Raw genomic sequence first — 12,907 nt, forward strand, 5'->3', positions numbered from 1 at the left:
CAGTACCAATTCCCTGGAGATTCATCAAGGGAATTGATACACACAAGTGTTGTTGAGCTTTGGGCTTCTGCTTCATGGATATTTGCTTAGTCTTTGTCTTGTCAGGCCTTCAGTATCCTTCCAGTCCCTTCTCTCTGGCTACTGGGCTGCTAGTGTGTAAATAAGCCCTGTATCTCTATCCCTCCTTTTTTTGTTGTTAAAGGAGTGTTTTATTTTATTTTTTGCATTAACTCAAGTGCGTCTTAGTCTCCAACTAGAGGTACTGTGTGATTGAATTATGGGCCCCCAGTGATTGTAGGGGGCCCTCAGTAAATGTTTGAAATTGCAGCTAAATCAGTGGATGGGTGCTCAAGGTACTGATTCACTCAAGATAGCGGGTGTATTTTCCTTTTCTTCTCAATCCTGGCTGGGCCAAACAGACTAAAGTGTGGCTGATGGTTTATGAAATAATGTGTGGTTGTATAATATTGGGCCATTGATACTCTATATAATATCAGAAAGGAAGGCCCTGTCCTGGTTAAGTGCTAACAATTGCTAATCATTCCTGATTCAAACCCAGATCAACTGTTTCCTCCTTCACAGACGCCTCAGGGATTGCATTGGTCTTGCTGATTTGTCACAGACCTTGTTTCCTTTGGGATTCCTGCCACCTCAGTATTGAATGCAGAGTCCTATGTCATTCTCCACTTTGCACCCTGTTTCCAGTGAGGCCCCTTAGACTTCCCAACATGTAGCAAGTTTTTCTTTGTTTTATCCTTTTCTCCCAGCTTTACTGAGATATAATTGATGGGATCTGTACATATTTAAGGTGTATAATTTGATAAAGGTGTGCATTGCTTAGTGATCACCATAATCAACCTCCTTAGCATATCCATCAACTGACATAATTATTATTTCTTTTTCTTTTTCTGTGGTGACAATGCTTAAGGTCACCTTGCTGGCAGATTTCTGGTTGTGACACAGTATATTAACACTAGTCTCCTATTGTACACTAGTGTTCTGTTTTCCTCTGCAGGGCCTCAGGACACTCTCTGCATCCTTTGCCAATGGCCGCTCAGCAATTGCCCCTGGTCCTGGTCTTTAAGGTACTCGGACTTCCCTTCCCATTGAGGGTCTTCCTTTATGAAGACAGGTTCTTCGCTGGGAGAGTCTGGTCCTCCTATATTGACTTCAGGTGAATTTTTCCTCCTCCATTACAATTCATACAGGATATCGTATTTGCAAAACTTATCTTCCCATGCAGAATAGTCCTTTTGCTTTTTATTAGTACATTTTCTTTGAATTTCTCTAGAATGTCTGGTGTGAAACTTGATCTTTTTGCTAGTTCCCATGGCATCTCTAGATTCATGAGTGGGTTTCCATCAGTTTCCCTGTATATCTACTCCAGCTTTTTTGTCAACAGTTTATGTTTCTGATTAAAAGAGATCTTGGCCTCTGTTCAACTTCTCCCTCTATTCCTAGTTTAAAGTTAGTTGTCTGGACTGAAATGATTGTTATATCTTTAATAAATGAGTGATCATTATTTAGATTTTTAGATCTGTCTATATTCTAGATGGATCTAGATTTTTTATTTCTGTTGGAGAGAGAGAAAATATTTCCAGAAGTTTCCTTACCTTTTGCAAGAAATCATACTATAAAGAGATGGAGTCAGAATAAAGAGGGTAATGAATGATGAAGATAAGTAATAACATTACATAAAACAGAAATGTTTTCAAGTGCTAGAGAATGTTACCTAGTATGGGAATATGTGAATGTAAAGCCTGAATCGTCAATGCTTTTCAAAGCTGTACATTTATTTTGCACTCAGCTTTATGCAGTAATTGAAATAGAATATATGAAGAGACTCTTTGTAGAAGATTTAGGGACCTTGTTAAAATGAATGGAAAAGAGTGAACTTCTATTTTAATAATGATTATATACAAAACAGAGTTGTCTAGTCTTTAAGTATGTCTCTGAAATACATTTGAAAGAACTAAATAACTTATGATGTCTATACATACTTTTTAGTATTTTAAATAATCTCAGTAAAACCCTTTATGGGTAGAATTAGATGTTGGAATACAAAATTAGAATTAGATGTTTTTCAAATTACAATAAAATTAAAATTAGTCCCATGAGATGTTACAAAATTTCCTGCATACTGAGAATGCATCATTTAAAAGAGGTAGCATTGGTTTAAGGCGTGCACATGTTCTAAATTTCAGAAACAATAAAGAGTGGTCAAAATCTCTAGTGGAGGAGGTGATATGCCAAATTTTAACAATTTGGGTCTGATCTACAAGAACCTTTCCCCATTAATTTTAGAGCTTCCTTTACCTCCTTATTTCTCAAACTATAAATCAGTGGGTTCAACATCGGAATCACAATACCATAAAATACGGAGGCCACTTTCATGTTCTCCTCAGAATTATCTGAATGAGGCTGCACATACATGTAACATAGGGTTCCACAGAAAATGGTGACAGCTGTCAGGTGGGAGGCACACGTGGAGAAGGCTTTTCTCCTCCCTGTGGCGGAAGACATCTGCAGGATGGTGGCGAGGATATACGTGTAGGAAAAGATGACGACCAACACAGTGAACATCAAGTTAAATCCCACAAAGACAGTTATTAGTATGATATTGACATCAATGCTGGAGCACGAGAGGGCAAGAATTGGGGGACCATCACAGAAAAAGTGATTGATAGTATTGGACTTGCAGAAGTACAGAGAAAATGTAAACCCTGTGTGCACAGAAGCGTTTATGAAGCCAGTGACATAGGACCCACATACCAACTGCATGCACACTCTTTGGGACATGATTACAGGGTAGTGAAGTGGTTTACAGATGGCAACATATCGGTCCACTGCCATAGCAGCTAGGAGGTAAGGGTCAGTGGTTGCAAATGTTGCATAAACCAATAATTGCATTACACAGCTTTTGAAGGATATGGATTTATTTTCTACTACGAAGTTTTGTAGCATCTTGGGAGTGATAGCGGAGGTATAGCACATATCAACAAAAGCCAGATGCTGTAGGAAAAAGTACATAGGTGTTTGAAGTCTGGAATCTGTCTTGATGAGTAGGATCATTCCAACATTACCCACCACGGAGGTCACGTAGATGACTAGAAATACAACGAAGAGGACATATCGAAACTTGTGTTGTGTAGCAAATCCCAGGAGAAAAAATTCCGTCACGTCAGTGCTGTTTCCTTCTGTCATGGCTACTGAAGTCCACAGTGGAACAAGGGGAGGATGCAAAAAAAAAAAAGGCGGGGAGATATTTGTGACTTCTTGAAGGGAAAAGGTTTTTATATTTCAGTCCTTTCTGAATTATATTTTCATCACAAACACTCACCACAGGGTTTAGTGCTTTCCAAGTATTTTATTTGCTTGATAAATAACTACCGCAGCAAAAGTGGTAGGTGAGCCATGGACTCAGTTTGAAAATGATGATTTCATAGAAGAACAATGACTATAAATATGTGTGATTCTAAGAAACATAGCTTCCCACAGGTTTCCAGTATTTTAAACAGGTTCCCTATTTCTTAAAACAATATTCAAATATGACTTTATACGTTTTCAACTGCCTGTAGTGTTTCTCAGCCATTCATTATCTGGATCCAGCCTTGCATTTACCATGGGTATGTTTTTCTTTTAAGTTAGAGCCTAGCAGCTGGACAAATCATGTGACCAATCTATTCATAGATAATAATGGCTTATGTTAAATCCTAAATTTGTTCTCTACTTTGAGTCCTTCTACCTCTGTACCTGGTTTGGTGTACAGCTGTGGTGTTTTCATCCATGGTCTGTCATGTACTGCAAGCCCTCAACCTCCCCTATTCTAGAATCTTTACTCTTAAACACTATTCCACATTGCTGAGCACTGCTCATACATCAGAATGTGCAGAAGTTGACTTGCATCCATACACTTGTCTTTTCTTCTGGACAGAGACAGACCACCTCCAACCAGACTTCTTCATGTGTGGTTGGGATACATGTTCTGCTGATGGAACGTGGGTAAAAGTTCTGACTGCTACGTGTAGTCTTGACCCAGCATCTCCCTGCTCCTTTCAGTCTGGAACCATAGACTTTCCATTCTCTTTTTTCCTCACATGCTACTTGGATACTGATCTTCAGTATGAAGTTTAGATATTTGGAAGCTATGTGTTAGTGTTGCCAGATAGAATACAGCACACTCAGTTAAATTTGAAATGCAGATAAACAGCATAATTTGTGTAGTATAAGTATAATCTAAGTACTGCCCGGGAAATGTTCCACTGCCTGCAGTCATGCTTTGCCTGTTCCTGAGGGACCCTTAGTCTCCTGAGGCATGGTAATTCGGAGACTGCTCAGGAAAGAACGGAGTCTTGTGAGTGTGAATCTTTGTATCATTCAGAATGCATTATTCTGCAAAAAAGATAGCTTAATTTATATATTTCAATGGCATTGTTTTGTTTTTCCTATAGATTGTGTAATATTATAATATTGTAATATTTGTCATTCTGGGCCTTAATCAAAGTTAAACATTTAAAGAAGTTCTTGCAACATCACTGTCATAACACTGTCAAAGGACAACCGTATGTGAGGATGTGGATGGAAAAATAACAGGATCAAATTTTATATGTCGAATCTCGCCCCAAAATTAAGACTAATATTTTCCCAGAAATTTTACTCTGAAATGAATGTTCTATTTACTGTTTTTAGGGTGCTGATAACAATGCCAGTGATAGTGCCTTTAACAAAATAGTTTCTGAGAATTTCCCATTGGTAATTGCTTTCAGAATCTGAATCCCATTTTCTTTATTATAACTTGAGTGGCAATTTTTCCCTTTGGGGGGTCATTAAAAACCATTGAGAAGGTGGCAAGAATTACTTTTGAAAATCACATTCATCCCTCCCTCCATGCAGTAGAATACAAAAGATAATGAGAAACTGGTTGGTGGAAAACACCAGAACATGCTGGGTGAAGTATGACAAGGATGTTCAGGAGGCCTGCGAGGCTCCTGAGCAGGGAAGGAGGGGCCCGGCACTGAGGCCGGAGAGGGAACCGGCCAAGCAGAGCGCTGGCCCTGAGGGGACATGCGGCTGCTGGAGGGCTTCTGACACTACGGCAGACACAGACCCCGGGTTAAAATAAACACCTTCTCAGTATGCTGAGGGCATAAGGACTCAAACATACAATCTCATAAATAATGGCTTAGAAAAAGTGCCCTGAGAGAAAACGTCTCCTGCTTTGGCACACACGCACACAAATGTTCCATCTAAGAACTGGTAACGACCACCCTGAATTCACATGGGTTTGGGTTTAAATTTGCATTGTTATATAAGTAATTCACAGCGAATTGTGCGGGCTTGTGAATAACTTAGCAACCTGGCAGAAACAAAGTAAAATCCCAAATAGGAACAGACCGGATTCCTTCAGATTCCTGCAGATCAAAGCAGTGAAGCTGCAGTATTATCCAAAAACTTAAAAAAAAAAAAAGCCGAAAGTCATCCTGAGCAAAATGTTGCAGAAACAACACACAGAAGATATACATAGCATAGGGTTTGGGGTACTGAAACCTTCAGGTACAGTATATAGTAACAGCGTTTTATTTTTCAAATTTCCATCACATTACCAGGGATGAAGTGATTGCTGTGGTCTTGGGTGGGGACCATCCCACAACCTTGATTCTAACCCCTTTGCTCCACCATTTTCAGTATGCACTGGATGATACATGTCTGCTTTTGCATAAGTGGAATTTGCTTTGTTTTACTTACACCAGAGTTGTCTCCAGATGCTCTTTGTGCAACTGGTGCAGGCTGATCACCAACTGAGGTCTCTCTGTATGGTTCCTTCTAATTAGGGAGTTTATAGTCGGGGCCTAAGGGATCAATAGCTGCTCCACTGAGAATCTGAGTTTCTAGGGGCTGAGGAGGAATTGGAATAAACAATGTTCAGGATTTATTTCCTTCTGCAGAACATTTAAACTATGTAGTAAGGATAAATTTAATTCGTGTTTACTGTCATTAGGAACTCTGTGTGTGTGTGTGTGTGTTGCCTTGTTATAGAAATCTCCTTTTTAAAAGTTTTCTTGCTCTAAATCAAGTTGAACAAGTTTTAATATGCCTAAGAATGCGTGTTTGTGTCTCAAAAGTTGACTTTGTCACCATAACCAGTAAAATACTTGACTATCTGCAAAAGCGAGATGGAAAACTAGTATATGTTTAAGGGCATATGTCCCCAGTGTGACAGAGTTGCTAATTGAATCAACTTTTTATTATAACTGACTATTTGAAGAAAAATTTTACCTTTAATTCCTTCTTTCTTGTTTTCCAAAAACATAACATTTAAAAATCAGTTCTGGATAAAAACACCATTTCTCTGGTTCCATTTATGCCCTCAGAATATTTCAGGTGACAGTGTGTAGGATAAGAGATTTTGAGAAGTATTTGGCTCTAAAGCTGCTACGTTACACCTTTAAGGTAACCAGTCAAAGGAGAAGGCCAGGTTCCAGGTCTGAAGCTTTCTGATTAACAAGCACACCCATGAAGGAGAGTTAGTGTCAAAGGCTGGTGAACCGAAATCCAGCATTGCTTATTACACGATCTGTGTCTAGGTTAGGATGGGTTCCTGAGAGTAGAGGAAAACCAAACACACGTTGGTTCACAAAGACTGGGACTTGTATTTTCTTTCATCTAAATATTTGGGCTTTAAGACTTGTATTTTGTAATTGGCTTGACTTACACATAAGCTAGTTGCCTCACAATCTTACATGTCTATTAGTGTAAGACATCACATTCCTTTTTAAAGCACACACACAAAAAAGGTACATGAGGGGAGGGTGACAACCACATATCTGTTCTTCATGAGGAAAACAAAAGCTGTCCCCCAATCCAGAAAACTCCTGCTTACATCTTATTGGCTGGGAACGTGTTACATAGAGGAGCAGAAATCTCTGCCTTGCACTGTCTCCCCAGGTACCTGACTTAGTGCATATGAGGTGGACGGCATTGTCTGTGCAACTAGCGGCCGGTTTCCTGTGGAATCTCTCTGCTTCTCTTCCTCAGGAATATCTCAGAAGCCCTGGATGATCTTGGGTAGCCCTTGAGCAATGGGGAGACATGAATAATTGTGTCAACCTCTTGTTCTTCAAAGGGACAATTTTGTGGGACATTCTACATAGTTCATCAAAGTCCCCTGTGGATTGAGTTCCAGTTCCCAGAGTGAACGCCAGCTAAGTTATTAACCCTTTCCTTGCTTTTGTCTTCCTGCAGCCCACACTTCATATTCCTTCTCTTCACTGTCTCGGAAAGACCCCGGAAAAAGTTTAGCAAACAGCACATTGAGGGAATAATTCCTACCTATTATTACTCATGCCACTTCAGAACACCAGTCACAAGTTCAGGGATCCCCAGAGCCACCCTTAGTTTTAGCTGGCTACAGATTTGGGGGTTGTGCCACAATCACCCTCAGGTTTGATAATTCACTAGAATGAATCAGTGTTATGGACTGAATGTATGTGCCCCCGATATTTCATCTGTTGACAGTGTATCCTAAGTCCCAATGTGGTGGTATTAATTTAGGTGGGGCCTCTGGAAGGATTAAGTCATGAGGTTGAAGTCCTAATAAACTCATTCTCTTATAGAAGAGGCCCCAGAAAGCAAACAGCACATCTGAGAGAACAGTTCCCACAGGACTGATGTGCCTTCAGACCATCAGTTGAAATTTCAGGGATCCTCAGAGCCACTCTCATTTTAGCTGGCTACAGATTTGGGGGTCTCGCCATAATCTTCCTGAGGTTTGATAATTCACAAAGTATGTGTTTCCCAAACTTCATTTATTGAAATCCTAAGTCCCAATGTGGTGCTGTTAGGAGGGGTGTTTGGAGGGATTAAGTCATGAGGGTGCATCTCTAATGAATGGGATTCGTGCCCTTAGAGAGGAGGTGCAATCTATCTCTTTTTTCACCGTGTGAAGATGCAAGGAGATGTGGGCAGTCTGCAACCCACAAGAGGGTTCTCACCAGAAACTTTACCATGGCATTTTATTTTTATTACAACAAAAATATACAAATTAGAAGCAGGCAAAGGAAGAAATACACAGGGTGAACTTATGAGTATTTCAATCAGGAAGCTTCCATCATCCTCACTGATGCATGTTGGGTAGATGCGGTGCACAACCCCCCACGTGGCAATACTCGTGGAGTATCGCCAACTAGGGGTGCTTAGCTGAGCCTGTGGTGTCCACAGTTCCATTTAGGGCTGTAGGACAGATAGCTCATCTGGCTGATCTGCGATTCTCATCCTCTCCAGGAGGTTCAGGGTATATTGTTAGTGGCAAGTTCCTCTTGAGGTTGGAACTGATAGGGCATGACCCAAATCTGCCATCATGTATTACTTCGTTAGACTGTTCAGTGCCCCAGGCCTCCAGGTAATAAAGAGACTCCTATTTGGAAGGGCTCTCCAGGGTTTAGAGATCGCCTCCCAGTAGGTGAAGGCAAGGGGCAGACTTCCCTTTTGGTAAGTTTGATTCTTCACCACAGAACTCCCCACATACAGTGCCTTCACCCAAGGCCATATCCTAGGAATGAAAACTAAAATACATGTCACCCTGGCTACAATGGAAGCTAAGAAGTAAAATGTCTCTTCCTGGCTTCATCACCTTCCTTACAAAATAGGAGTTGTTTTAGTAGGGAATAAGAGAATTGTTAATGGATAGAAAACCAGCTATATTTTGTATGGTTCATCAATACCCATAAAGGATGTTAGATTCTTCATCTTTCTACTCTGTGGGTGTTCTCTTGTCCATGTCATTCTTGTTCTACACTTTTTTTGTGAGATGCTACATTTTCTTTAATCCTGGTCTAGACTGATATTTTCTATAAAGTTAGCCATCTTGCTAATCACTGTGTTCAATTTTTGGTTGCCTAATTGAGCCTCTATCATAGTGCTTGTGTGGAGACTTTGGCCACTGGGTACTCTAACAGTGTAATTGATGATGGGAGCTTTGGGACTTGCCCAATCCTTTCCAATCTCTAGAGGAATTTGGAATTAACGTGTACTTTGGACCTCTAGGAGTATTTGGAAACTAAATATTAGCAGCATGAACAATACCCTTTCATGATAGTTACTGGACCCAAAGAGCCCTTCCAAAACATAGGCTGGTATGAGAACAGTTAGGTGTACAGGCTGTAGCTGGTATTCTTTCTAATTTTAGTGAGTACACTTAAGTTTTCTGTGTTTATCTCTCTTCCTGCCTTCAGTAAGAATTAAAGAGCACTGAATATTATTAGATGATGAGGATACAATCATGAGCAAAATACAAATCATCAGTGTGTTTACAGAGGTTAAATTTGAGTGTTTCTCATATATATACCTGTGGTAGTATGAATCAGCTTTAACTCCTACATTCATTACAGCAGCAACAGAAATCCATACACCCCTCCACACACCCAAAGGTGACATTTTGCAGAACTACATTGTAATATCACAACCAGAATATTGACATTGATGCATCCCATCGATGATCTTATCCAGGCATCACCAGTTTGACTACTACTCATTTTGTGTGTATGTTTGTATAAAGTTCTATAAAATGCTTGACCTGTGTAGGTTTCTGTACTCAACACCACAGTCATGATACTAAACAGTTTCCAAATCATAAAGATTTCCTGCATTGCTTTTTTATAATGATGTCCGTCCCAACCTTCCCCCCTCCTTCTCTCTTCCCTTCTCAATCTATCCCTAACCCATGGATACCACTAATTTCCATTTCTAAAATATTTTCAGTTATCAAATATGTTATGCAAATGCAACCATACAGTCTATAACCTTTGGCATTGGTTATTTTCATTCATCTTAATTCCCTGGGCATTCATTGAAGTGTTTTGTGTATCAACAATTCATTCATTTTTATTCTTGAGTTCTCTTTCTTTTTAGGAGGGTTTCCTCTTGATGGCTGATCTTAGGGCTTCTGCTTCATGGATATTTGCTCAGGATTCACTTGTCTGGTCTTCAGCTACTCTTTCAGTTGGTTGTCTGCGGCTCCTGGGCTGGTATTCCAGTCTGTGAATCCTAGAGTGAGTCCTTCATCTCAATCCCTCCCTTTCCCTGGGTAACAATGTCGTCTTCTCTTTTCCTACCCCTTCTCCAACCCGTCCATCTTCCTCTTCCTCTCGCTTTCATTCCTCTTAGTGCTTCCCTTCCTCACCTCCCACTCCTCCACCTTCTTTTTCTTGTTTTTTTTTGAGTAAGTCAGATGCTTCCTAAATCTCCTATTAGAGATACCATCTGATTTAACTACGGCCCCCCACTGATTCTATACTTGGCCCTCAGCGCATGCTTGAAATCGCAAGTAAAAAAGTGAATGGGTGCACAAAGTACTGATCCAATCAAGAATGGGTCAATATTTTCATCTTGTCTCAGTCTAGCTAGGTTGGGTCTAAACAGCCTAATGCGTAGTTGTTGTTTTATGAAATAATGTAGGATCCTCTAACACTGGGCCATTATACTCTGTATAATGTGAGAAAGGAAGGTACTGTCTTGGGTGAGTGGTAACAATCGCTAATCATTCTGAGGTCACAGAACACAGATAAATTGCTTCCTCCTTTATGTAAGCTGCAGCAATTTTGCTGGTTTTGTTGATTTATCACAGAGCTCATTTCTTTTGTGATTTCTTCCATATCAGTATTGAATGCAGAGTACTATGTGATTCTTCATTTTGCACCCTATTTCCAGTTTGGCCACTTAGATTTCCCCACATTACTAAGATTTTCTTTGTTTCATCATTTCTTCCTTAGCTTTATTGAGGTATGATTGAAAAATTTGTATATATAGAAAATGTTTCTTGAACTTTCTTTATCTTATTCAAGACATGAATTCAGGATAAAGTCAGTAACTACTGACAAAAATAAGTTATAACATCACATAAGAAATACAAATTTCAAGGGCTAGAGAATCTAACAATGGGAATATTAGAATGTAAAGCCTCAGTCATAAGGTGCTTTTCAGAGCAGAACATTTACTTTACTTCCAGGTTTATGTAATAATTGGAACAGAATATATGAAAAGACACTTTGCAGAAAATTTAGGGAAATTTTTAAATGAATGGAAAATAATGAACTTCAAATTTTACATTGATTATACACAAATTGGGGTTTCTAGTCTTTAAGAACATATCTGAAATATATGAAACGGCTAAATATTTTGTAAAGTATATATCTTAATATTTTAAGTACTTTCTATAAAGCACTTTTTCATGTGTAGTAATATATTTAAGGGATATTCATGTGGAGTAATATCCTTTCATGTGTAGTAATTATATTCAAACTAGTATTCAAGGGGAAATTAGTCCCATGAGATGTTACAATATGTTCGACATTTAAAAAACTTATCTCTTGAAAAGGCAGCATTAGTTTAAGATGTGCACATGTTCCCAATTTTAGAAACATTAGTGGTCAAACATCTCTAGTGGAGATTGTGATGTGCTGAAGTTAACAATTTGGGTTTAGTCTAAAACATTTTCCCCATCACTTTTAGAGCTTCTTTTACTTCCTTATTTCTCAAACTGTAGATCAGCGGGTTTAACATCGGAATCACAATACCATAAAATACGGAGGCCACTTTCATATTCTCCTGGGAACTATCAGAATGAGGCTCTAAGTACATGTATGATAGGGTTCCATAGAAAATGGTGACAGCTGTCAGGTGGGAGGTGCACGTAGAGAAAGCTTTTTTCCTCCCTGTGGCAGAAGACATCTTCAGGATGGCAGCCAGAATATATATGTAGGAAAAGATGACAACCAGAATAGTGAACATCAAATTAAATCCCACAAAGACAATTAGTAGCATGATGTTGATGTCAGTGTTGGAGCACGAGAGGGCAAGAATTGGGGGACCATCACAGAAAAAGTGGTTGATGGTGTTGGACTTGCAGAAGTACAGAGAAAATGTAAACCCTGTGTGCACAGAAGCATTTATGGAGCCTATGACATAGGAACCACATGCCAATTGAATGCAGACTCCTCGGGACATGATTACAGGGTAGTGAAGTGGTTTACAGATGGCAACATATCGGTCCACTGCCATGGCGGCTAGGAGGTAACAGTCACTGGTTGCAAATGTTACATAAACCAATAACTGCATTACACAGCCCTTGAAGGATATGGATTTATTTTCTACTATGAAGTTTTGCAGCATCTTGGGAGTGATGGCAGAGGTATAACACATATCAACAAAAGCCAGATGCTGTAGGAAAAAGTACATGGGTGTTTGAAGTCTGGAATCTGTCTTGATGAGTAGGATCATTCCAACATTACCCACCATGGAGGTCACATAGATGACTAGAAATACAACGAAGAGGACATACCGAAACTTGTGTTGGGTGCCAAATCCCAGAAGAAAAAATTCCGTCACATCAGTGCTGTTTCCTTTTGTCATGGCTACTGAAGTCCACAGAGGACCAAGGGGAGGACCAGAAAAAGAAGGGAAATCTTTGTTGCTTTTTGAAGGAAAAGGCTCTTATATTTCAGTCATCTTTTTGAATTAGATTTTCAAGGCAAATGCTCTTGACAGGGTTTATTGCTTTCTATCTATTTCTTCTATTTTCCTGATAAGTTTTCACCACAGCAAAAGTGGTATGTGAACGATGGATTCATGTTCAAAATGAAGATTTCGCAGAAGAAGACTGACTACTAACATGTGTGATTCTAAGAAACATAGATTTGCACACTTTTCCATTATATTAAAGAGGTATTTATATTTGCTTAAAGCAATATTCAAATATAATTTTGTACCTTTTCAACAACCTGTAGTGTTTCTCAGCCATTTATCGTTTGGATCTTAGTCAATTTTCTGAAATTAGTAGCCTTAGAGAAATTTTCTGATCTTTATTCATGGTCAAACATGTTCGAACATCTTTGTAAAATTATTCTTAGCAATG

General features: G+C 39.3%; 2 protein-coding genes across 2 annotated transcripts; both read right to left on the reverse strand.

Moving 5' to 3' along the window:
* Positions 1–2,256: 2,256 nt before the first annotated feature.
* On the reverse strand, positions 2,257–3,204 carry LOC118909745 (putative olfactory receptor 5AK3). The gene has a single exon (XM_036880483.2). The coding sequence runs from the start codon at positions 3,202–3,204 to the stop codon at positions 2,257–2,259; it is 948 nt and encodes a 315-aa protein (XP_036736378.1).
* Positions 3,205–11,478: 8,274 nt separating this feature from the next.
* LOC118909746 (putative olfactory receptor 5AK3) lies at positions 11,479–12,447 on the reverse strand. The gene has a single exon (XM_036880485.2). The coding sequence runs from the start codon at positions 12,403–12,405 to the stop codon at positions 11,479–11,481; it is 927 nt and encodes a 308-aa protein (XP_036736380.2). The 5' UTR covers positions 12,406–12,447.
* Positions 12,448–12,907: the final 460 nt, after the last annotated feature.

The sequence above is a fragment of the Manis pentadactyla genome, chromosome 9, assembly GCF_030020395.1.
Source record: "Manis pentadactyla isolate mManPen7 chromosome 9, mManPen7.hap1, whole genome shotgun sequence".
Classification (NCBI taxonomy): domain Eukaryota; kingdom Metazoa; phylum Chordata; class Mammalia; order Pholidota; family Manidae; genus Manis; species Manis pentadactyla.

What these genes read in the sequence shown, in the direction of transcription:
- LOC118909745 (XM_036880483.2), bottom strand. Translation starts at nt 3,204, where the DNA reads ATGACAGAAGGAAACAGCACTGACGTGACGGAATTTTTTCTCCTGGGA.
- LOC118909746 (XM_036880485.2), bottom strand. Translation starts at nt 12,405, where the DNA reads ATGACAAAAGGAAACAGCACTGATGTGACGGAATTTTTTCTTCTGGGA.